This window comes from Penicillium hispanicum, assembly GCF_028827665.1.
Source record: "Penicillium hispanicum strain IBT 35686 chromosome Unknown utg000003l_segment0_segment0, whole genome shotgun sequence".
Classification (NCBI taxonomy): domain Eukaryota; kingdom Fungi; phylum Ascomycota; class Eurotiomycetes; order Eurotiales; family Aspergillaceae; genus Penicillium; species Penicillium hispanicum.
In genome coordinates this window covers 1,183,827-1,207,926 of record NW_026623195.1, presented here as the reverse complement: position 1 = coordinate 1,207,926, position 24,100 = coordinate 1,183,827, and the positions used below count along the sequence as shown (strand labels likewise).

At 51.3% G+C, this 24,100-nt stretch overlaps 11 protein-coding genes across 11 annotated transcripts; 6 read left to right on the top strand and 5 right to left on the bottom strand.

Moving 5' to 3' along the window:
- Positions 1-973: 973 nt before the first annotated feature.
- Positions 974-4,148, bottom strand: N7459_002855 (uncharacterized protein; the record flags this gene model as incomplete). The annotated part of the gene is made up of 7 exons (XM_056942040.1): positions 974-1,252; positions 1,304-1,623; positions 1,685-2,367; positions 2,482-2,588; positions 3,048-3,431; positions 3,505-3,628; positions 3,769-4,148. 7 exons carry the CDS (start codon positions 4,146-4,148, stop codon positions 974-976), a joined length of 2,277 nt encoding a protein of 758 aa, XP_056801923.1.
- Positions 4,149-4,937: 789 nt separating this feature from the next.
- N7459_002854 (bZIP transcription factor JlbA/IDI-4) lies at positions 4,938-5,773 on the bottom strand (the record flags this gene model as incomplete). The annotated part of the gene is made up of 3 exons (XM_056942039.1): positions 4,938-5,242; positions 5,301-5,705; positions 5,761-5,773. 3 exons carry the CDS (start codon positions 5,771-5,773, stop codon positions 4,938-4,940), a joined length of 723 nt encoding a protein of 240 aa, XP_056801922.1.
- Positions 5,774-7,605: 1,832 nt separating this feature from the next.
- N7459_002853 (putative cofactor for methionyl- and glutamyl-tRNA synthetases) lies at positions 7,606-8,928 on the top strand (the record flags this gene model as incomplete). The annotated part of the gene is made up of 1 exon (XM_056942038.1): positions 7,606-8,928. The coding sequence occupies one exon, from the start codon at positions 7,606-7,608 to the stop codon at positions 8,926-8,928; it is 1,323 nt and encodes a 440-aa protein (XP_056801921.1).
- Positions 8,929-9,209: 281 nt separating this feature from the next.
- N7459_002852 (pepsin-like aspartic protease) lies at positions 9,210-10,646 on the bottom strand (the record flags this gene model as incomplete). The annotated part of the gene is made up of 2 exons (XM_056942037.1): positions 9,210-10,167; positions 10,243-10,646. 2 exons carry the CDS (start codon positions 10,644-10,646, stop codon positions 9,210-9,212), a joined length of 1,362 nt encoding a protein of 453 aa, XP_056801920.1.
- A 1,844-nt stretch (positions 10,647-12,490) lies between these two features.
- nbp35 (Fe-S cluster-binding ATPase) lies at positions 12,491-13,590 on the bottom strand (the record flags this gene model as incomplete). Its single annotated transcript, XM_056942036.1, has 2 exons — positions 12,491-13,437; positions 13,503-13,590. The coding sequence occupies 2 exons, from the start codon at positions 13,588-13,590 to the stop codon at positions 12,491-12,493; spliced, it is 1,035 nt and encodes a 344-aa protein (XP_056801919.1).
- A 1,128-nt stretch (positions 13,591-14,718) lies between these two features.
- On the bottom strand, positions 14,719-15,057 carry N7459_002850 (uncharacterized protein; the record flags this gene model as incomplete). Its single annotated transcript, XM_056942035.1, has 2 exons — positions 14,719-14,879; positions 15,000-15,057. The coding sequence occupies 2 exons, from the start codon at positions 15,055-15,057 to the stop codon at positions 14,719-14,721; spliced, it is 219 nt and encodes a 72-aa protein (XP_056801918.1).
- Positions 15,058-15,255: 198 nt separating this feature from the next.
- On the top strand, positions 15,256-18,461 carry N7459_002849 (phosphatidylethanolamine N-methyltransferase; the record flags this gene model as incomplete). The annotated part of the gene is made up of 4 exons (XM_056942034.1): positions 15,256-15,427; positions 15,585-18,189; positions 18,252-18,342; positions 18,402-18,461. The coding sequence occupies 4 exons, from the start codon at positions 15,256-15,258 to the stop codon at positions 18,459-18,461; spliced, it is 2,928 nt and encodes a 975-aa protein (XP_056801917.1).
- A 1,912-nt stretch (positions 18,462-20,373) lies between these two features.
- Positions 20,374-21,385, top strand: N7459_002848 (3' exoribonuclease family protein; the record flags this gene model as incomplete). The annotated part of the gene is made up of 2 exons (XM_056942033.1): positions 20,374-20,509; positions 20,571-21,385. The coding sequence occupies 2 exons, from the start codon at positions 20,374-20,376 to the stop codon at positions 21,383-21,385; spliced, it is 951 nt and encodes a 316-aa protein (XP_056801916.1).
- Positions 21,386-21,709: 324 nt separating this feature from the next.
- On the top strand, positions 21,710-22,187 carry N7459_002847 (uncharacterized protein; the record flags this gene model as incomplete). The annotated part of the gene is made up of 2 exons (XM_056942032.1): positions 21,710-21,847; positions 21,972-22,187. The coding sequence occupies 2 exons, from the start codon at positions 21,710-21,712 to the stop codon at positions 22,185-22,187; spliced, it is 354 nt and encodes a 117-aa protein (XP_056801915.1).
- A 392-nt stretch (positions 22,188-22,579) lies between these two features.
- N7459_002846 (uncharacterized protein) lies at positions 22,580-23,081 on the top strand (the record flags this gene model as incomplete). Its single annotated transcript, XM_056942031.1, has 2 exons — positions 22,580-22,708; positions 22,812-23,081. 2 exons carry the CDS (start codon positions 22,580-22,582, stop codon positions 23,079-23,081), a joined length of 399 nt encoding a protein of 132 aa, XP_056801914.1.
- A 367-nt stretch (positions 23,082-23,448) lies between these two features.
- Positions 23,449-23,851, top strand: N7459_002845 (uncharacterized protein; the record flags this gene model as incomplete). Its single annotated transcript, XM_056942030.1, has 2 exons — positions 23,449-23,571; positions 23,627-23,851. The coding sequence occupies 2 exons, from the start codon at positions 23,449-23,451 to the stop codon at positions 23,849-23,851; spliced, it is 348 nt and encodes a 115-aa protein (XP_056801913.1).
- Between the last annotated feature and the right edge of the window lie 249 nt (positions 23,852-24,100).

Genomic DNA, 24,100 nt, shown 5'->3' with positions numbered 1-24,100 from the left:
GTTCCTGCCACGAGACCCACTACTACAAATCCCACGAAGCCCTTCTTTCTACCTAGGTATGAATTCTATCCTACTGTGATGTAGGTGTTCAAGGCTTGTTGGTAGGAAATGCGGTCAGCCCCTTTGTTTAACTAACTAGTTAGCTAAGACAACTCCCGTAAAGTGAAGAGAAAATATTGTAGGAGTATTACATTCATATATGTTGACTCCCAACTTTCACTATTAGCAAAGCCACCTAAATATGAAACACAGCGGCCAGTGACCAATTGTTCAACATAAATCCACTGCAAAACACCACTATGCCTTGGATTTTCTGGATCATAAATAAATATTTACCTCCTGCTATTCGAGTATATGGGTTCACTTCCTGTGATCTCTTTATCATATGCTTGCCCAGGTGGCATAGGGCTTTATCCTAGTGCGAAGGCTAGATTGATAATAGCCCGGCTCTAAATGCAATGCATACCTTTGGGACCAACTTAAATCATCGGTGCGTTCATAAAACCAGATGATATGGTAGTCCAGATACGAGAATCAGATGGGCATGGAGAAACTGCATGCAAGTAATGAGCAAGAAATTTTTTTTGAATTCTCAGTTTGAAATGCCACTCCCGGTCACTTACTCCGATCTCACGCCTTCTAGTATGCTATCTACTACCCCACGAAAAGAGACCCAAAAGCAAAGAACATATACAATGGAGAACAGAAGGCAAGTTGTAAAAATTAGGCATCGCTTCTGTGTCGCTTGGAACAAATGTCCAGTTTCAATAAACGTTTTATCCATCCGTCGAAGGAAAAGAAGCATTTTATGCTTGATCACCGGAGGCATCTGGAGCAGCGTGTCAATTCGGTGAGATGGACGTAGATAAGGAATTCCAGCCAGCTGGGTTTGTTCTCAAATCGAGCCCCCGGAAACTCTGGACGGGGAGGTAGGCAAAGCGCTGTTCTCAGAACAGAAACGCTGTGTTCTGCCTTACTTATTCGAAGAGCCCTTTGCAGCATCTTTCACTGGCTGGGCAGCGGGCCCTTCGGCGGAGCCCTTCACGTATTCGCCATTAGCGGCGTTTGGAGACTTGGAATCGCTGGCACCATTTTGCTGGGTGAGCTCGCGTTCTTTTTCTTCTTGTTCATGAGCCAGCCGCTCCAATTCCATTTCCTCCATATGTCGCAGGTCATCGACACTGGGTTCGTACAAGTGCCAAATAGTGTAGTGTGGCAATCCAATCACGGAAAACTTCATCCGTTTGGCCATCTAGGACATGTTAGCCACCGCGAATAATCCAATCTGATCAACCACCCGTACCTTGCCAAAGCCCTCTGTCTCGGCATGCTTCTCGAAGCTAAAGGCCGGGAAGTGTACGCCAGCGCGGAAGACCCGGGCTTTCGCCAGAATGCTCACGCCGCCAATGCCATCCAGCTCCATCTCCATATCTGGGTCACCGTAAGGGTCGCGGAGATAGGCGAGATGAGGACGCCATGTGGCATATTCGGCATAGCCCTCCACAATAACGGCGTCTTCGTCCAGGGTATCCGCCAATGCCAGAGCCGTCTCAGACTCCTGCCACGAGTTCAAATCGTACGGCTGTTCCCCACCCAGCCAATCCGGAAGCGGCCGCCACACATCTGGAAGCAAAGTCAACAAATGAGCCGGTATTGATATGAAAGTCACTCATGTGAAACTTACTCGGAACGATGACATCCTTGTTGTGCCTCATCAAATCTTCAATGATTGTAAATGGCGCCGTCTCCACATCTGCGTCTCGCCAGTAGACCCAGCTGTGTGTGGGACGGAGCGTGGCGCTCAACAGCCAATTCCTGGCTTGAGCCATCAGCTTCCGCCGATTCGCCTGCGCCTCAAACCCATGCCGGCTCTCAACGTCCTGCTGCACCTTCTGGCCAAAATCCTTCTGGATAACCGAGATCTCGCCGAAGCTCATTTTTGGGTCTGGGTCGTTCTGCATCTCCTGCAGCATGTGCGAGAGCATCTCGAGGGTCTCGTCGCGCGAGTCGGATACTAGGAATGCAAGATCGATGAGGCTGTGAGGGTATGTGAGGTTACGGAGGTGCGAGAAGAACATGGGCAGATGTGAGGAAGCGTCTCGTAGCGGGGTGAGCATGAGGACGCGTTCCCCGCGCTCCCAGCCCTTTTCTGTCCCTTGTACTTCCGATAGATCATAGTATCGCACGGTCTGGAGCTGGAGATCCTCTGAGGGATGGACGAGGCCGAAGGACAAGGTCGGGAGGATGACAGCACGCCATGACGGGAAGAAGAATATCACTAGCAGCAAGGACACCCCACCAAGGAGGAGAAGGCGTTGAAAGAGCTGGCGTCGGCGACGGAGGGCGGGTTGTGAACGAGGCTGGAATCTATCATGACCTTCCGATTAGTGTCCTTTGTTCCCTTGAGATCGATTTGTCGTCTGCAGGCACCCATGTAGTAAGATGCGCGCAGCCCTCACCAACAGAAATTCCACAACGTACCGATTCGGAGAGATGGCGAAAGCACTGGATGGGCGAGGGTAAGGGGAGTTGCCTTTTGGAAAGGCACTATGCCGGTTCATGGTTGCAGGGCTCGCAGCATCTAGGGGCTAAAAGTAGATCCGGGCTTAGTAGCCCTTGGCAGCACCCCGGGCTATCGTGAAGAGACCAGCTTGAACGGTTCCCGGAAAGGCGGTGGGAGGAGGAGAAAGCGAAAATGAGGACACGATGGAGCGGAAACGAGGAATGATGGGAGCTGACGAGGATTTGATGGGCAGAAATATGGATGCAGATTGCAGGTCGATAGACTGAGGAACAGTCGTCGCGTCCCGTCATTCGCGCCCACGGCCGTCAATGCCGAATCCGGGCCTCCGCTTGCAGCCACCCGATCGATTTCCTCACTCCCTTTCCCCCGGGTCTGCCTCTCAGATCTACAGGAGGCACACGCGAGCCAATGGGCATGGTCTCTGAAACTATATACAGAATGCATCATCTCCAAGAATACTCTTGGGTTTCCCGCAATTGGGTCCTTTTCCCGGCGGAGATCAACAAGACTCAGTCGTGTGCACTCCGATCGACGGCGATCGTGACGTTTTATGCCAGCTCCCTTCGACCCGCCGCATCATCTGCACCAGCCACATCGCCATCTGCGATTCATCGCGTAGCGCCGGCAGGACGGATGCGGCCTCGTACTCGCGGTCCAGAATGAAGTACCGTTCCGTCCCTTTCGAGGTCCCCACCACGTTTCGTTGGAATGCGACTTGAGCGATCGCCTTGGCTGGAACACAGGCCTTGTTGACCGAGCTTCGGGATACCATGCGCAAGAAGGGCCGAAGCCCTGTCCGTGTCTGATGTGCGACTCTGACAGACCAGGGCGCCCCCGTCCGCAGGTGGCTCTCACCAGCCATGCCACCAGGGTCCATGGTGAAGATATCCAGCGAGATGTTACCCGTCTAAAATTAACCCGTCAGCGACCCCTCTCGTGAGACCGTTGCGATCGGTCCGGTTTCCAACTTCCCGACTTACACGCGACAAGCTCCGTCGTAGTGCATACAATGCGACGCTGGCGAGGAGCTTGCTACTTCCAAATCGGATGTTGCCTTCTCGGGCACTCAATACGGTCCCTGGTCGGCGACTGTCCCTCCTTTGGCTGTGGTCGAAGTAGTCGAATCGCCCATATGATGCTGCGGAACACCCAATGTTCATCACTTTAGCACCCCCGTCGGGCGTGCCATCTCCGGCTCGGAAGGCTTCGAGGAGGCCGACCGTTAAGAAGACGTTAAGAAGAACGGAGCGACGCAGTTTGTTTGATAAACCGGGTCATATCCGTCTAGTGTCAACTCGTCGACCGCGTAGGATGCGATGGCAGCTGAATGGATCAAGCTGATCACCGGGGGAATGTCTCTGCTACGCACTCGATCTACCGTGACCTGGGTGAAATGGATGACGGAACTGAGGTCGGTCAAGTCGAGGCTGAGGATCTCGATCGACCGGGGCCCGATGATCCGGATCCTTGCCGTCAGATTGCGAACATCTTCCCCCTTGACATTCCGGGCCGTCAAGAGTAGATGCACGAAAAGCTGGGCTTTTGCAATGGCAACCGCAATCTCGGATTTTAGCAATCCATTCCCTCCTGTGATGATCACCGTCCCTGTGAGTGATCTCCCCATGACACTTGGTCGTTGTTTTCTCGGAAATGCTTCCAAGCATAAGTATGTATCGCAATGGGAAGGAGAGGGTTCAGCTAGAACTGCATCCCGGGGCAGTCGTCGCCGAATTTAAAGGTATATAGCGAGGATGAAAGGGTGACAGGTCCTTATGTCATAGTTCTAGACTCCACTCGGATTCTTTCGTGTCAGGAGAGAAACTAAAAGGGCATCCTAGTGTCTCTGACAAAGACTGACTATATACGGCACCAAATGCCTGGAGATCTGAGTCCCAACCCACCCCTCCACAGTACGGGCCAATCGCTTCAATGGCCGGCGAGCGGTGTCAATCCCAGCATGTCTCAGCTCACGGCTAAAAGCCGCATCTTCCAGAAAGCAACAATGAAGTGGAATCAATCAGATGCAGCCACAGATGCACTTACATAAGAAAGCAAGGTGGGAAGGTACTGAGTGCCCAAATACGCCATTCGGTATGAGTTGTCACCAAGCAGCATCCTGCTTCCCGGTCCGTTGTGAGATCTCCAACAGGAATCATGGGGAAGATCGGCACCCGAGATTGGGCCATTTCTCTGCTATACTTCCTAGAGGCTGTATAGCTAGACAGAACTCTTGACGTATATCAAGGTCACAACATGGATATATGGATAGATTGGAGCAGCTGGCTCGTTCTACAAACAAAACGATAATCCATCCCAGGGAATATTCAAGGTCCAGAGTAATTTTGCTGGTGGCATAGTAATGTTCAATTCAATGAGACCAGCTCAAGTTTCTCAAATATCGTTAGATGGAAGTTCACCTGCTCTTTCGAGTAACAAGCCCCTTCAAAGCCTCCGTTTCACCTTCCAGTTTCGACACCCGAAGCCTCAACTCATCACGCTCCCTCCGCACACTTTCTAACTCATCCTCAAGGCTCTTCATCCGGTCCACACGCCGCTGACGACTTCTCCGAGCAGCGAGGGTGTTCAGTCTGCGCTTTTCCACGCGAGAAGAGTCCACACGGCCTAAGATATCGTCACCCTGCGAGGTTGCAGGGCTAGACTGAGAAGTTGAGACGGAGCCAGGAATTTGAGATATCGGTGAAGTATGCGAGTGCTCGTCTAATGGGATGTGATGTTAGCGGCTAGGTCTTGGTCGAGTGGGATCAGTCTCTCTCACCCTGTGAATTCGCCGAGCTAGGAGCGAGAGAGTTTGAAAGGAGGTTCCGAGGCCCGTTCGATCCCGAATCCGAAAGAGAAGAGAAGGTCGATGGCACCCCGTAGCCCAGGTTATCGACGGTCATGTCGGCACCGTTAAGGATAGCAGGGTAAGGGTCCACATGATCGATTGTGAGGAAATTCCAGTCGGTATCGGCAAAGGACAGATCGGGTTCTGTCCAAAGTTCCGACTCTTGGGCAAAGGTATCAAAGGATTGAGGGCATGACACGGCGGAGGGAACGCATTCCAACGGCGGCGCCAGGGAAGAAAAGGCATGGTAATGATCGTGGTGATAGGGAGAGCGATTAAGCCAAGGCGAGGACCCCAAGCCCGGCCCCTGGGGATTGAGTTGAGGGCCGGAGCTGACTAGGCTGGAAGAAGATGGTGAAGGTCTGGATCGCCGCCGCGGCGCTGTTGCAACTGCAGGCCGGCATGACTGGATCGTTTAACCGGGCCTAAGCGGGCCCGTGGCGCGATAATTCGCTGGGAAGTACTGAATGAGTCCCAGATGGACTTGCGGGGAAAGGGAGGGGGAGACTCGGTCACAGCGACGAGTGTCCTGAGGAAGAATGAGAGGGGTGGGAGGAGAGAGCAAGATATAAGAGAAGAATTGGCGCCCGGAGGCTCAGGCCGGCGAGGAGTCCACCGATAGATTCTGATTGGTGCGCGTTGCTTCGCCTCGGGAAGACTCATCGTGACTCATTTTAGCGCCTTCGGCATTGACCTATCAACCGCAGCGGAGTTCCCATGAGTGGAGCCGACTCAGCAATCTGGAGATCACTTTCACGAGCGATCTACCGTTGGAATTGGATGTGGAGATCAGGTTGCGGACCTAGATGCTCGATTCTGGTATGGATAATCGACTAGCATGCAGTATGGAGCGCAAGGATTCCAGGGGTAGGAGCACTTGCTCTGTAAATCCAGAGTTCACCCCCACGGCCTTGTTGGATCAGGATCACTGCCACAATGCCACTAGTAGCTACCAGCGCAGACTAAGATATCCGTTGTAACCCTAATGTGGCGCTGCGATAAGAGCGAGCCAGTTCCTGAGAGTGTTAGTTACCTGCTTGTCATTGGGTTCGTGATAGACTATGCTTGAGTACCTGGGGATGCAATAACTTCTTTTGGCAGTACTTAGGGCTCGATCTGCTTTTCAGCGCAACGGAGGCTGAGCGTGGAATTTCCAATATTGAAGCAGTGGCTGGGGTAGCCTGTACCTGCAAATACCCAGGGAAACTGTCTCTAGTGTGTTCTCGATGCTGGATTAGAGCTGTTGCGCAAGCCCATGCTGATCTGTTCTATCTTACTTTTTCCCTGTTAATATCCACCACAAACATGCCCCTGACCCGTGAGTCCGATGAGTTTTAAACAAGCTATCGAAACTCATCTAGGGAGTTTAGTAAACTAGGTGCCACTGCCGCTGTGACTAGAGATGAAGAAATGAATGACAAGTTTGATAGGAATCGAGATCTCAACATGCTCCTTCTTGAGAATTTCTGAGTTTGAAATGGCCGGCAAGCCGCCCAAGGGTCATTTGCCTTACTGCAGATCCATTCGTCAGTTCGAGTGTTTTCGATAAACAGGTCTGCCCTCGATGTGATCATGGAATATCGTAAATTGCCCACAGGTAGACAGGTAGAGCCGGTCTTCACAGGAGACGAAGTCGTATCCATGTTTGGCCCATATATCAAGCTGGCGGCGGAACCATTCCAGTATCCTTGACTTCCACTCATCTTGAGAGAGAGGCTTTTAGAATCATATTATTATAAAATTATTATATCATTAACAGCAGATGAGGAGGAATTCAAAGTGTTTCCCACCGTCTAGCTTTTGGTATAGGTGTCTCGTGACGGCAAATTCCTACATCTTAGAACACTCAATTGAGAAGAATGAGGCCATAGAGAATATCCTGTAGCATATAAGTTCAAGCTCCACCCAGATTCTCCTAAATGAACCGGTTTGGGCGTTGTTAAATTGCTCTTGCTTCGGCTGTCCCTGGGGGTGGACAAGACTCAGCTGAGTCATCAAGATAGGCCCGACGCGGAAAAAAAGGGTCAAAACTAGGGGGATTTCGTGTGGACACGAGACTTGAATATTGCCTTGCTCCGTCCGATCCCATCGCCTGGGGATGAGCGTCAAGGCGTCGGTCTCTAGGTGTGCGACCCTATTGCGGGCCCGAAGCAGCACCCCGCGGGTCCAATCGTTGACACCGATCCGTGCCCCTCCTCGATTTTCTTTTCTTCCATCTCCCCCACGCGCATTCACCATGGCGACCGCAGCAGCCCCCGAGTCCTCCCTCCTTTCTCTCCTTTACCGCTCGTACCCGGCCGCTATCTCTCCCGATGCCACCGAGCCCGACTACCTCCATGCCTCGCCCAAGATCTTCCCGCAGATCGACTTCGGTGTGGCCGAGGAGGCCGACATCAAGCAGTGGTTGGCCACCGTCTCTGGCCTGAAGAACGCCCTTGCTAGCAATGACCAGTCGGTCAGTGAGAGCATTCTGGCCCAGCTGAATAGCCATCTGGCTACGCGCACCACTCTGCTTGGTGCGAAGCCCTCGGTCGCCGACGTTGCCGTGTATGCCCTGCTGGCTCCTCTCGTCGAGAAGTGGTCATCCGAGGAGCGCACCGGCGAGAAGGGTCACCACAACATTGTGCGCCATGTCGACTTTGTGCAGAACTCCCGCATTTTCGCGTTGCAGATCCCCGAGGAGGAAAAGATCGCCATCGATGTGAACGACGTCAAATTCGTGCCCAAGCCGGTTGATCCCAAGGAAGAGAAGGAGCGCAAGAAGCGCGAGAAGGCTGCCCAGAACCCCAACGCTGCTGCTGAGAAGCCGCTCGTCGTCGGCCAGGGCAAGCCCGAGAAGGCTGCTCAGCCTGAGGGCGATGCGGCGGCCGCCGGCGTCAAGACTGGCAAAAAAGAAAAGAAGGAGAAGAAGGAGAAGCAACCAAAGCCTGCTCCGGCCCCCGCTTCCCCGCCATCCCCGTCTATTATTGACCTGCGTGTTGGCCACATTCTGCGCGCTGTCAATCACCCCAACGCCGACTCCCTCTATGTTTCCACCATCGACTGTGGTGATGCTCCGGGCTCCGACAACACCTCCCTGGACGAGGAGACTGGCAAGACTGTGCGGACTGTATGCTCTGGTTTGAATGGCCTAGTACCTCTAGCGGAGATGCAGGGCCGCAAGATCGTCGCAGTCTGCAACTTGAAGCCGGTGACTATGCGTGGCATCAAGTCTGCTGCTATGGTTCTGGCTGCTTCGCCCCGCGTCGCGGAGGGTGAAGATTCCCATGCTGGTCCTGTCGAGCTTGTCAACCCTCCCGCAGATGCTCCTGCTGGTGAGCGCGTGAGCTTCCAGGGCTGGGCCGATGGCGAGCCTGAGAAGGTTCTGAACCCCAAGAAGAAGGTCTGGGAGACTTTCCAGCCTGGCTTTACCACCAACGGTGACCTCGAGGTTGTCTTCGACAGCAATGCTGTCCCCACTGTCAAGGGCCAGGAGGGTAAGCCTGCCATCGGCAAGCTTGCTACTGCATCTGGCGTCGTTTGCACCGTCAAGACTCTGAAGGACGCTACTGTGCGGTAAAGTGCCGCAATTGGAATACTTTTTAAAAAATAAAGATCGGAGTGCATACCCACGAGAGATGAAATAAAACAGCACACTTTTACAATTGACTCCACCTGTATCCGTAAACCCAATGGTTTCATGATTTGGTTTAGATTTCTCATTCGGTGGTCGTCATATACACTTGGATCAAGGACTGAATCCACGGGAAGCTTGCTTCGCGGAACAGAATTTACAGCATATGTCAACTAACCCGCCTTTTACATGCAATCCACCATCATGAACTTCAATATCCTCCAACATCAGGAGGGAGATGCTATACCCAAAGATGGGCCCCGTTGATCAAAGACCACGAAGAAAGACTTGAGGAAGATATCGCCGAAGATCTGCAAGCTGGAGCCCGAGTTCGACTGGATGCCACCGTAGCACACTGTCATTTGCACATCGCGGTTAGTTACAACCCGGATATATTGCCAGAGAAGAGCAGGAAACTCACACGTTTCTCCGGAGGTCATATTCGTGCCAATCTCGGAGTAATTGATCAAGGACCCCGGAATGGTAGCCTTGAACTGGGTGCCCACCGCAACAGATAGCGAGGGTAAATCCGCATTGCACGGATATATATAACCACTGGCACCGTTGGAGTATCGGGCATTGGTAACCCGGCCATAGTATGCCGCAGCAACGTCGGCACTGACAAGCATCAGCGTGGTGCCCGTATCAGCGATGGCAGTGGGCGCGTCCTTGATTGACTGCATCGGCTCGTCGTTGATACCGAATGATGCGGACGGAAACTCCCAGAATCCATTCGTTGAGTTGACACTGACGTTTGCCAGCGAGCCTTGGTACTTGCTGTGGTCGATGATGCCGAATTCGTACTCGCCAACGCCATCTTCGCGGAGCCGCGCTGTAAAGACCGGCTCGTCCAGATTAGGAGCGATGTTTTCGAAAAACGTCTTCTGGGGGCCAGGCTTGAAGGTGTTGAGCGAGGAGAAGCCCAGACCGACGAGACCATTTGAAGATGTGTCCTCGATGAAGGATTGCGCAACATTTGACGCAAGGCCAATCCACTGTTGTTTGACGACGGCACCGCCAATTGAGACGGTTTCTTTACCCAGACTACCTGCAGCATAGGATGAGTCTCCATATGAGATTTCGAAGCTGCCTCCTTGCACTTGACGGTAAGTGGTTGATTTATCAGGATTGTAGACGGCCCGGCCTTGCCTCATCGGCGCCGGAAGTTCTGAGCTCATCACCCACCTGCAAAGAATGGGTCCGCTTGGTCAGTTTGATGCTTCTCATCTCGATAGTACAATAGACGGGGAGAAAACCTACAAGTCTGCTGATCCGGTATCGAAATCTAACGTGAGATTCTGGCCTCCAATCACCACCGGTGACACAAACTCAACGCCGTCCTGCACAGACGTTGCGCTGACAGCCCCCGTCTGATCCGAGTCGTCTGCAGTATTTTGATTGCTCGACGCGGTGCTTGCACGGTTGGTATCGAATGGTTGGAAATCCTCCACATCGGTGCCATTGGGGTTCGTCGCCACGATGCCAAACTTGCTGTATGCTTTGCGCAGGGCATTGGGCCCATGGGCAATATAATCACTGCGCTTGGCGCGTTCGACTCGGAAAGACCTACTCTTTCGCGAGTGTCGATGCAGAGCTGGTGTTGGCACGGCCAGCGTGTCGTAGCTCCAGGCTAGAAACAGTACAAGAGAAAGTAGAAAATGCATCGTGTTTGATCTTCAAGTCCACGTGGAATTTTCAAGGAGGGAAGTGGTCCAGCCTGAGGAATCAGAATGATAAAAAGTTGCTGATTAAAAGGGAATCGAGCCAGCCTCCAGGGCTTTGATGAGGGATTGTCGTGGGCGAGGCTTTATTGTCACGAAGTGAATGAGGTGAATGCTCACGCCGCAAGAGAGTGTTGGCAGATCAAAAACCACCTCAGCTCGAGATATGCCTGCCTGCAGGCAGAGAAGGAAAGACAAGAAAGAGAAAGAAAAGAAATGGTAGAATGAACGGTCAAGTCAATGAGGAGAACAGCTCTATTAAACAAAAGGAAAAAGCACTTGAAGATCTCCGGGCTTCTGCAGATCTATAAAAGGGACAAAGGAAATGCCCGTGACGACTTGCATTCACCGTCATCACTAAGTAGCTGCCGCGTAAGAGGAGACGACATACGTAGAGTGGGCTACGTCGTAGTTTCTGATTTTTGCTCCATATTGATCGATTCCACCTATCAGAAACGCAGGTGCAGAGTAACACCCTTGGCCTCACTGCTGTCAAGGTGGTTCTGCAAGGGAGAATGGCTGCAAGCAGACAGAGCGCCACGCCGGCGAGTTCATTTCTCTGTGACTACGCGTTGTCTTATGTCGGTGGAGCACCCCCTCGGCGCGAAGAGCTGACAGGCAAGACCCTCTAAGCTGTCAATGGTGAGTAGTTCAGCAATCCTGAAACACTGTTCAGGCGGGTAGATGGCCAATCATCGTGGCGGGCATTGGTGCCCCTGACTACGGCGGGGATGGCCGGAGCAATGAAACAACGAAGGGGTTCGAGACGCCTCACGTTGAGCAATTGATAATGGCTGCCTGGGTAGACTTGTGAGGTATGGGATGTTCAATGGTAGTTTTGCGTTGTTGAGTGAATCTTGACGTGCAGCCCAGCGATCGTGGTGGTGTCCAGGCGCTGGAGTGGTGTTGGCGCCGAAGTCTGCAAATAAACGCCCACTATAAGCAAGCGACCCACCGAAGATCGACCGGCAGAGAATTGGCCTTAGGGCATGTACTGAAATCGTAAATTCTATTTTGGAACCCACTACGTCGACAGCCTGAGAATAATAGCCTCTAATGGGATGGTAGTCTAAGTACATGTACTTACTATAGTGAAAGCTCCAAACACCCTTCATGAGCCCATAGGTATGAGCTTCCTGTCTTGATGGTTCCACCTAGTGGATTATTACGCCTTGTGGGACTTGCTGGTTTTCCTAGTGTCGATAGCTTCCAGCATGTTGTTGTATAACACTGCCAAAAAAGAAAAAGAAAAAGAAAAACATCGAGTAGACAGGATATGGAAGGGGCTGGCTACGCTATTCCACCAAAACAACCTTGAAACCTTGGAAGTTTCATGCTGAGGGGAAGGAATGGAAACTGGAAGAAGCCGAGAAGATGCGACAGGAATATCTCGCTCGGACTGGGACTGGGACTGGAAAGACCGTCAGAATTCTATCTAGACTACCTAGGTAGTTTATTTGCATGGGAAACTGGATTGCAAGGCTGGCAGGTTAGACATGAGGGCACCTCACCCATTGCCAGCTCTCTTACCCTAAGCTACCTGCAAATGCTGACTTGGCAAGTAGTACTCTTTAATGAATCAGTATCATGGATGGGAAAGGTATCTGCATAGCAAAATGCAAAAAGTAATGTTAATGAACATTTCCGTATCAATGCGTATGCTGATAAGTCGTGTAATCCATGGTATCAAATCAAGTTTTACACCAAAACGCCGAGTGTACTATATCCAGTCCTGTCCGCATGCAAAAAAAAAAACGCTTAAACGAAGGCAGAATCCAAAAACAACCTCAACCGACCATGTTTTCCGGAAGAACATCCTCGGGATTTTCTCCGACGGCTTCTCCAACTGCCCGAACGACGCGCTTGATAGCCTTGGAAGCCGGGCTCTCGGGGAAGTTCTCCACGAAACTCTCGCCGAAGTCGCATGCCATACCGACGCGCGGGTCCAAAGGCACAGCACCTAGAAATGGAATGCCCATTTTCTTTGCCAGCCGGCGTCCTCCCCCTGTAGTCGCGCGGAAAATCTGCGATTCGTGTGTGCAGTTAGGACAGACGAACCCAGACATGTTCTCGACCAGTCCCAGAATTGGAATGCCTGCCTTGCGGCAGAAGTCAATTTCCTTTCGCACGTCGAGCAAAGACACTTCTTGCGGAGTAGTGACGACGACCGCGCCGTCGACACCAGATTCCTTCAGCATAGAGTTGACGGAGAGATGTTCATCCGACGTGCCGGGCGGCGTGTCCACGATCAGATAGTCAAGCTCGCCCCAGTCCACATCCTTCAAGAACTGCTTAATTAGGCCGTTCTTCTTCGGCCCGCGCCAGATAACCGCGTCGTCTCGATTAGGCAGCATGAATTGTACACTCATCGCACCCAGATTATCAGTCACCCAGACCGGGCTCCAACCCGCGTTGCTCACGTGGATCGTCTCGGTCTCCACGCCCATCATCTTCGGGATCGACGGCCCGCAGATATCGGTATCCATGATGCCCACGGTAGAGTCGGGGTTTGCGGCAAAAGCGTGTGCGAGAAGAGTCGAAAATGTCGATTTACCCACGCCACCTTTGCCAGATAGCACGAGGATCTTGTGTCGGATTTGGGAGAGTCGTTCGGTTATGATCGGGATATCAGGGTCGGGACCTTTGGGTGCGGAGGCGCATATTTGTTGATTCGGACATCCAGCACAGGCATCGCCTTGTCCAGCTTGTTCTGACTCGGGACCAGGACAGTGCTCTACATATGTGTTAGTATAGTTCAAGGAGCAAGGTGCAATAACATGAATTCCCCGTAGAACGCACCTGGTTCCGGTGCCACAAGATTCGGTGCTCTCTTGGAGGGTGCGGTGAGAGACGCTTCCTCGGATGGCTCCTCCACATATGGCGCCATGATCGATGACTGATTCGGAAGATAGCAGACCAGACGAGGAACATGCAAGTGTCGAGAAAGAAAGAAATCCATGGCCGGTGGCGGAGAGCGGTGCTTGATAAGCGGGATGACTAACCGGCCCGAGTCGATTGGCGGGGTCGGCGATGTCGGAGCGCATTCGGGCCAGTCCGAATGCAAGTAAATCATGACACAGATAAATATGTAGAAACTGTGTATAGAATGCAGAGTTGGATATTCAATATAGAATAGAAGGAAACACACACACACAGAGAGAGAGAGAGACTGGTATTGAAGGCAGGCTAGACTATCCATCTTCCACGGTATTTCTCTCCCCTAGTGAGCAGAATCGCCAAACGGCCTTACAGTAGAACGGGGCGACTGGGCGATCATACCGTAGTTTCTCTCGCTAAAGAGTAAGAGTAATCTTAAACGCACAGCGAATATGTTTAGCCACGGGGCAACCCGAGGCATGCGCCGACAGATGCTAACAACCAAACCTGTTTACTTAGGTTGAGGGGGACGCTGCCATTCTCCAATCATCGACTCGTTTGACGCCAGGTACCACCCCATGTACCACGTCGTCTCTGTATTGTCAGAACTTTAGTAGCGCAGCCAAATATTGATTTGATGCTGCTCCTGCAAGATGATCAAGGTGACTCCTGCACTGCAAGTCAAGTCCGATGGAGGGTGAGACGAGAAGCGGGGGGCCGCCTGGAGCTGCTGCATGATTTCACTGGCTGTTCAACTTGCAATTCACCCCTCTTTCTCCAGAGCAAGAGAAGTGTATCACGACATTACGCATATTCATTATCAGTCTTCCGAAAGCTGGCATCAGTCGACAATTGGAGATTTTGCGGCCCTAGAATCTTGATCCGACTCAAGTTTTGCAGTTGCTGCAGCTTCAAGACACATAACGTCAATCACCTCCACTGGCGCCGGCTGCGCTCAGTTACGCCAACGAGAGGCAGATTTTTCAAGACTTCGTCGCTGACTTGACAAAATGGCACAGATGGATGGAGTCACTCCGTAGAGGTACATATGCAGACGGTTAGCCTACGGTCTGCCCGGCACAGAACATGCAGAAGTGGAGTGCTGCACGACTCGTCGTGCTGGCATCCGCACTTGCCGCTACGCGCATATGGATGTCTCGACGTCCGGGTCCAGGTCAACATGTATCCCGTCGATGCTACACGGGCTGGCGACGGGCGGATTGGCGTAGACCAGTGATGGCAAAGGTTCGGATGTCATCGAGGCCCGAAGGAGGCCGGCTTCAGTCGTATTGTCAGAAACTAGGGCAGATTGAGCCAGTTAGCGGGTTTGGGAAAGGACCCGTTTCTTTCCTCTTCTGCTCCATTCGGGGCCCGCACTCACTGTGCTCCTATGAGAGACGCTCTGCGCATGGCACTTACGGCTCCACCCCTCGCTTCCCAGCACATAAATAGGGTGTCCCATCTCCGCAAGAGACATCTCGTGCGCTCGTATTTGCAGAACCTCGACTGGCTCGGTAAACGAGTAGGCAGATAAATCAGATAATCGATTGACAGGGACCCAAAGCGGCTTGGATGCAAACAGACCAATCGTGGTCAGCGGAAACCCACTGTCACATGCTTCTGTCGTCACTGATCACGTCCCAACAATTCCAGTCTTCTCTCCTCAACAACCATCATGGATCAGGGCCGTTCAACAGGCGCCCAGCAGCCCGATGGCTTGCGTGAGAGAGTACCGCACTCCGATTCAACTAGGAGTCGTGATGCTCTGACTGCTACCGGCGACGTGGAGATCAAGGATGAGGTTGGTAAGGACAAGAAGGCCTTTGGTCGCACGCCCGATGGAACTGGTAGGTGATTTTCGCATTTTCTCTTCCGCTCTTGTGATGCTATCAAAGACTCAGCATGTTCTTTGTTTCTTCCTCCAAAGCTCCTTGCTTCGAGGATAGGGCTTCCTTAGTCCCTGGTAGAGCCTAACCGGGTCTACATAAACTAATGCGTCGACAGTATTCACCGTGCCTCAGACCCACGATATGGTCTCACAGCTCCTGTCGCCTTCCGAGCCTAAGAATGTGTCTGATGGAGTAGTTCTGGTGTTGCTGGCAGGCCACATCTTTTTCCTCTGGGTCCTTCCCGCTCGCGCCAGGGTGCCGGTCTTTGCCATCATCTACCTGTTCTGGCGCGCGGCCTACAACGGAGGGATTGGATGGCTCCTACATAACCAGTCACACCACAAGACTCTGATTCGATGGGCGGAGAAGACCAATGTCTTTGTGAATCCGGCCACTGGGGATAATCCTCACCCGGCCCTGTACAATTGGATGAAGCGGGAGCTGGAGACCAAGATTCCACACGATTACTCGTTCGACAGTGCACCAATTGAATACAACACTTGGCTTGTCTTTAGGCGTCTAGTGGACTTGATCCTGATGTGTGACTTCACTTCCTACTGCCTCTTTGCGATAGCCTGTGGTCACCGTCCCGTGGACGAGAGTATGATCATGACCACCCTCCGGTGGACTGCCGGCATTGCGTTGGTACTGTTCAACCTCTGGGTCAAACTAGACGCCCACAGAGTAGTCAAGGACTATGCCTGGTACTGGGGCGATTTCTTCTACCTCATCGACCAGGAATTGACCTTCGACGGAGTCTTTGAGATGGCACCACACCCTATGTATTCGGTCGGCTACGCGGGCTACTACGGTATCTCTCTCATGGCGGCCAGCTATAAGGTGCTTTTTATCTCGATCATTGCCCATGCAGCTCAATTCGCGTTTTTGGTCCTCGTTGAGAACCCGCACATCGACAAAACGTATAATCCACCACCGCCTCGAAAGCGCTCGGTATGCGTGGACTCGACTTCAAGCCTTCCGATTGAATCAGACACTCCGACTGCGCCAACTCCCTCGTCTGACGACCTCGCTCCCAATGCGTCTTCATCGTACTCGGTCAAGCCGCCTCCATCGGTTCACAACCATTTGGGGCTGCACAACCTGGACCTTTTTAGAACAACAGACTCGTCGATCATGCTCGTCCAGCTGCTCATATTTGCAGTCACGGTCTCGAGTCCCTCCACGGCCTGGTACCAGTTTTTGTTCGTGGTCAATGCTGTTATATGGCGCCTGTGGTTTTCTGTAGGTATCGGGCACCTCCTGAACAACCAGTCCAACAACAAAGCTTGGACGAGGCACTTCCTCAAATTTGGTGAGACGCCGCAAGAAGCGTGGAACCAATGGAAGGGCACTTATCACCTCAGTATGATTATGTGTTACTCCAGCTTCATCGCCGCTGTATGGAAGATGTATACCTTCCCCGCCGACTGGGGCTATGGGCTGGTGCTTTTCCGTCACGTTCTAGGTGCCAGTTTGATTAGTTTGCAAATCTGGACTTCAGCCAGTATCTATGACTCCCTCGGCGAGTTCGGCTGGTTCTACGGTGACTTCTTCTTTGATGAGTCTCCCAAGCTTACCTACGATGGCATCTATCGATTCCTCAACAACCCCGAGCGCGTTCTGGGTCTTGCTGGCGTATGGGGTGCAGTCCTCATCACGAGCAGTGGAGCAATTACCTTCCTGGCTCTGCTGAGCCACATCCTGACCCTCGCGTTCATTCAATTTGTGGAGCGTCCTCACATGCAAAAATTGTATGGTCGTAGCCTCCGCCAAGATGGTGGTGTGGTCAAGAACTTGAAGAAGTCTCTGCCACCGTCACTGAAACAGCTGCATGGAAGTATGGACAAAATGTTCGATGATTCGTTCGAGTTCATTGAGGATATCCTCGACAACGCCCGCCCCAAGCTTGCTGCCGGAGTCAACACATTTGTCAAAGATACTACTGCACTCTTCCAGAAGTACCCGGCCCGCATTACCATCTCTCGCATCGACGCAGACCTGGCTGGATTTGATCTACAGGACTACTCCTTGTCAGTGGAAGGCACAGACGCCAAGTCTCCTGAGGAGACCGAGCAGTTCAAGGGCCGTGAGGGAGCCAATGCACGCATGCCCCTGGACCGACGTGGCGATCTCAAGAACCTGGCTTTCGAATACGGCTCCCCAATAAAGGTCAAGTGGACTGCACCGCTCAACCACAGCAAGAAGGACTGGATTGGCTTGTACCGAGTCACGGACAACACTTCCCGAGAGGTTTCTCGTGTGTCATCGCAGGGTCGCTGGGTGGCCACTAACGAAGGTTTCTATGACAACCTGACTTGTGAAAAGGGTATAGTTACTAGCGACGTGGTCGTCAAATCCTCCGACTCCAAGGGTCGCGACAGCCGTGATCTTGCCTCTGGTGAAATTGTGTTTTCTGGCGACAAACTCTTTTGGACGCAGGGTGTCTTTGAACTGCGCTACCACCACAATGGTGTGCACAATGTCATGGCCATTTCAAGACCCTTTGAGATTCGTATTCGCCGATTCGATGAGGACGATGCCGTTATTGATAACAATGATATTGTCCAAACGGCGGTCGAACATGCGTTGCTGCCTGTTGTCCGCAACTGTTTCGACCGTGATCCTGAAATCGCACCCGAGGCCGTGGATGAGCAGTTTGGTAGCCTCGTCGAACGGGATGGCAAGTTTGCCAAGCGTGTTGTCTTTGCTGTTCATCAAATGTGAGTATCGCGTTACTGATTACGGCCAAATCCATTGCGTCGCTAACCAGTATCCAACACAGGTTTGGTGTCGAGTTGGCACCCGATGTCGTCAAGGCTGATGGTAATGTCCTGAATCTCGCCTGGAGAATATGCAATGCCAAGAAAGTTCTCGTGCGTTCTTTACCCTTCCTACTTGGACATTGACCAATAACTGACGTGACATCGACCAGGCTCCTTACATTATGTCCCGCTCGAATGGCACCACGACGCCAATCGAGACGAAAGAATAATTCCCGCTCAAAAGAGCACCCATCGCTATACGCGACTATCTCTTGTTTTCCGATATAAATGCAGTTGGGATACATCGGAAATGGCGATAACTAAAGCGGTCTCGGCGCCTATAAAATCGTTTCCCACCGTTGCTGTCTTACTGCTTTTGGAGGCCAAAAATATAAAAAGTGCGAAAAGGGAGTGATGGGTATTGTGTCTGGTGTTGCTATTCAAGATGATGATTTGCACGTTTGATTTAGAGGTTGGGGGTTGTGTGACTGTCAGCTTCCACGCATTTGTCTTTGGTCTGTTTGGGACCCGGTGAGTGAGTGGATGGAGGACCCCGGGAAACTGACCCTTTGCTTCATGGTCATGTCTTCTTGTTGTGCCACTTTATAGCATGTACATAGCTTCGGTGACAATCCAGTTCTTGCTCAGGATACTTCTCGACTACACGAGCGTAATGGGGGGTACTTCCTTGAGACAGCCCGCTGGACGCCTAGTAGGAAGGTCTACACAAATACATGAATAGACTATTATACAACTGCACTCCGATTTAGACAAGCCACTAGGTGCTCATGGCAGACACTGACACAATGTTGAGCAGAAAACCCACGAAGAGAACGGAAATTTAAAGAGTATGCATTGGTGCTAAGCTACCATAATAGAGCTATGAATTCTTGAGTTTTCTTCTAAGTGGTGCCTGGTAATGCCGTTAGCATCAATTGCAAGACGTGATATACGAAATGGCAGCAAAAGGGCCCTCATCATTGCAAGCAAAACCATGCAATGAGGTAAAAAAATCAGCCAAGCCAGTTAACTCATCCCATCCCCTGCCGGCCTCTTGAACTGAAGACTGCCATCCAAGACGGACGAAACAGCCCAATCCGAGAGAACCGACACAAGCCAAGTATCGCAAAACTAGATCGGTATCAGTGACCTTGGACGACGACTGAGTCTGCATGTCCGGTGCTCCACAACCTTCCTCCCATTCGCATCCGAAGACACAAACGGTCCAGTATCTGGGAGTCGGAGTATGTAGATCGACGACTGTGCCACTGAACGGTATAGTCGCGTACCCAGAGGGAGGTTCTCATGAGAGATCGTTGAATGGATTGACTAGTTGTCATCATAAAAGAGAGGGAGACAGTGAGGAGAAAAGTCGAAGCATCTTCGTACCTTTGGCAAGCGACCGGCTCTGAAATCCAAGTATTTTTTTCGCACTATCTGAACTTCTTCACATTGTCAGTACTTTTCCATGAATAGGCAACCAAGCAGGACAATGACATGAATAGGGCATGATCAGGAGTTTTGGTAAGGTATTTGGTTTTCTTCAATAAGTTTGCAGAAGCAGAACTGAATGAAATTTTTCTCATCACGAAAAGCGAAAGATAAAAGGGGAAAGAAAAAAAAATTGCTCATACCATTGTGGGATACCGTCAGCAACATGCTACGGATACCGAGTCAGCGATAAGAATAATGGCCCTATCTAAACACAAGTCAGTCTTGAGTGCCAAAAGTAATAGTTTTGACATAGTAATCAAGATGAGAGTGTCATTCAGATGGTAGTGCATGTTGTCCATGGCTCATGGTTTGTCGCCGGAACAGAAATTTTGGTTTGGTTTCCTCATGTAGACGGAGAGGTGGAAATGTAGCGTAAGGGATACTCACAGTCATGTTAGTTGCAATCGAATTGCATCAAGTCAAATTATAATCTCGAGAGCCCATTCTAGGCAGCTTCTTCGACATAAGAAGAGCTGGTGACTCAAGGTATAAACACACAGAGAGTGTGGAAGAAGGAGAAATGGGAACGAACGAAGAAAACGAAGAAAAGCTCAGCAGCGGGTGGGGCCGAGTGCAAACACTACAAATACTGGAATTTCCGTTTCTGGGCTTTCGACGCCGACTGCTTCTCTGCTTCAACCCACAGAAATGGCTGACAGACGACGGATTAATGGGCCACCAGGCGGTACCAGGCCAGCAGTTTTTGCATCGCTGCAGCAATCTGGCACTGGGGCCGCAGACCGGGCTCGACGCCAGCGACAACCTACCGAACTACGAAAATTATGTATGACTTGCGTGTGCCAACTTTCCATTGCAGACATTTCAAGCTAATCAGCGTACTCTAGTCCTCAAAACGGGTCTCATTCCATCCGCTTCCGGCTCCTCATACCTCGAATTCGAACCGTCCGCTTCTTTGGCTGCTGCCCGCTCCAACCCCAAATCTCTGATTCCGCCGTCCTCAGCTTTGAAACTTGCCTGCACAGTTCATGGCCCCAAACCTCTACCTCGGTCCGCTGCCTTTTCGCCTAATCTTGTTCTTACAACGCATGTGAAGTACGCACCTTTCGCAGCGCGGAAAAGGAAGGGCCATGTTCGCGACACAAGCGAGCGTGATCTCGGGGTCCATCTGGAGACGGCTCTACGCGGCGCAATCATTGCTGAGCGTTGGCCTAAAAGCGGCCTAGATATCACAATTACAATTCTTGAAGCAGAAGACGATCGGTGGTGGGGTGATGCGCCTGATTCGCATGATGCATCGTGGGGCATGATGAATGTCCTTGCTGGGTGTATCACCGCGGCATCAGCTGCCATTGCCGATGCTCATATCGACTGTCTTGATCTGGTGGCCGGCGGTGTAGCTGCTCTCGTTTCCGACGACTCAAATGAATTTTCAGCGGATTCCAAACTGATGCTGGACACCGACCCGACTGAGCACCGTTCCATCATGTCTGCTTGTGTAGTGGCTTATATGCCTGCACGGGATGAGATTACCGAGGTGTGGCTCAAAGGCGATAGCTCAAGAGCGTCACTTGCAGAGGGCGACGAGAGGACGGGGCACGAAGCTTTACTAGATGGTGCAGTCGATGCAGCTCGAGGAGCACATACTGTTTTAGCAGAGGCTGTACGGGAATCTCTGATGTGCACTGTCGGTCAGGTTTAGTGACCAACAAAAATATATCTAATGAAGCAATGAATATCGTCGAATTGAATTCAAACTTCAGTCATGTACCATTCGTAGTTTGGAGTGTAGGTGGGATCTCTAGGCTACGCTACGCTCATATACGTGGGCCTCCACGCCACACCTTCCCATCTTCCCTATCGCAACGTCCCACGCGTTTTCCCTTCATACACAAACGTTCCTCTCTCCTCATCATCTCGGGTCGGTCCATTATCTCTGTATGTATCATGGAGACCATGTCATCGTGTCATTTTACAGTGTGATACTGACCGATACAGCACCTTAACAGAAACCCTGAATCGTTCAATGGCTCGCACGAAAATCACCAAGAGCGAATCGCCACGCAAGGCTGCCCCTGGAAAGTCTGCTGAGCTTCTCAAGGCCGAAGAAAGTCTCCTGTTTTTGTGGGTTTGCTGCCAGACCAACCCTGGCAAAGAACTTAACGTGAGTAACTTCGTTATGATCTTCATTGGATGGTCAATGCTGTTCCAAACAGCATAAACCATTGTCTGCCATCTCATGTCACTGCACTGGTTCAGACTTAGGTAACTGACCATGTATTTTGTAGCCTGACTACAAGGAGGTGGCCAAGATGTTTGGCATCTCCTACAATGCCACCGTGAAGCGGTATAACAAGCTGAAGAGCCACCTTATGGAGTCCACTAACCAGCTGATGGACTCTGCCACTAAGAAAGGACAGGGTGATACCGAGGACGGACCCTCCAAGGACACCAAGGGAGATTTTATGCAGGGCACGGATGGAATGGAAGGGAATGACGTCTAGACACGCACCCTGATATTTCAGATTTACAAAGAGGAGGGCTCGGAGGATTGATTAGTGACTTTGAGACCGGCACCTGGGGCCCTGGGAGTCCTGGCCCAAATGGCATGGATTGTTTTGTAGCCAGAGAAAAATGGTGAAACGGGTCTGTTCTACAGCCTAAGAGTATTATGCTCTCCTGTTCAGGCCTGGCAATTTCCACACCTTAGTTGTCTACCTCCCAACTTTCTATCTTCACCTCCCACTACCAACATCAACTTGCGCAGATTACCGATCCTACATACACAACGAACATCCCCAATCCAAAGCTTACAACTTCGTGAGTTCTCACATATGATTCTATTTCATGTTCTCCTCTGATACCGAAAGTGACTCTGCAGCTACTAAACCTCAGCATGGCGCGCCCCAAGGTCTCTAAGACCAAGGCCCCATCTCAGGGAAGCAAACGCAAACCCAAAACTGCACCCAGCGCAGAAAATATGCGTTTCTTGTGGCAATGCTTCCATAGTACCGAGGGAAACAAGGTGAGCGTTTAGTGACCATTTATCCCCAAGAAATACCTATTTCTTGGCTTGTACTTATGTACGCCGAGAGAGTGCAGCCACACTGACAGTATGACCTCACTAGGTTGACTACAACAAGCTATCAAAGGACCTTGGAGTGCCCAAGAAAACACTCCTCCACCGTTTCTGGCGCCTGAAGAACTATTTCGAAGATCTCGAAGCCAGACATACAGACGGAGAACAGGTCTGCAAGGGTCAAATCAAGGAGCCCAAGAAGGAGAATGGCGAGCTTGATACAGTTAAGAAGGAGAAAGTCGAGATTAAAGACGAGATAAAGGAGGAGATCAAAGAAGATATTGATTGGCAGATGGCAGATGGAGAGGACGAGGCGTGAGTGGAGAGTCATGTCCATGGTGGTTGTCGAGGGTGCTGGCATTATGATGTTGACATCACGAAGGCAGCCTATCTCTAATGAAGGATGGGTAGCAGTCTCTTCTCTGATAAGAAAAAGGTTAGGCGTTAGCTTGAGCTACTCATAACATCTTTTGTCTCCTCGCCATCTGCTCGTCGCTTCATTGTGGTCATCTCCTCTGTCTTCTTCTTCCACAAATCACCCTCAACGTTGACTGAAATACATTTCTCTAGCCAGGTCACCTACGTGGCCCCCAAATCATTCTCATAAAGCAAGTACCTCACTTCTTAGTACTTGATATGGTGCTTTACTGACATTCACCCAGGCTCACCGGAGAACTGCGGTCAAAATGACTCCCAAATCAGCGACCAAGATGAAGACCCCCACTAAGCGCAACACCCTCAAAAGCCAGGCTACAGATCTCAACCTCCTTTTTCTGTGGACATATCTTCGGAACATCAAAGGTCCCAAGGTTAGCAACTTACCTAGACCAATAGCCAGAGCATGCTAACAGCATCTACATGTAGCTCAATCATAAGGAAGTGGCCCAACAACTGGGGATGACCCCAGAGGCGGCCAAGTCCCGATACCACAGCTTGAAGAAGTACTTCAATGCAGTTACCGCTGAGGCTGAAGATCGAGGGGAAGCAGCACAGGCGGATGTCATGGATGAGGAGCAGATGGTGTCCAACCATGAACCAGCGGATGAACAGCCGAAGGTCAAATTGGAGGATCTCGAGGATGGGGTTTGAGGAAAGCAGATAGCTTAGGCCAATCCATTCTGATGGATATGGCGAAAGGAGGGGCAGGATATTCAATGATCTGGCGATACCCATCCATGGATAGTTTGACTGATACAGGCATTACGGTGGAGATGATTCTTATGCATACGTTACTCGCAAGCCAAGCATCGGGATTTTGTGTTAGGCCTCTTTGCTCCAGATTTTATTCCTTCAAAACAAAAAATAGGTCAGCTTTGATTGGAACTTGCTGCTGGTGTG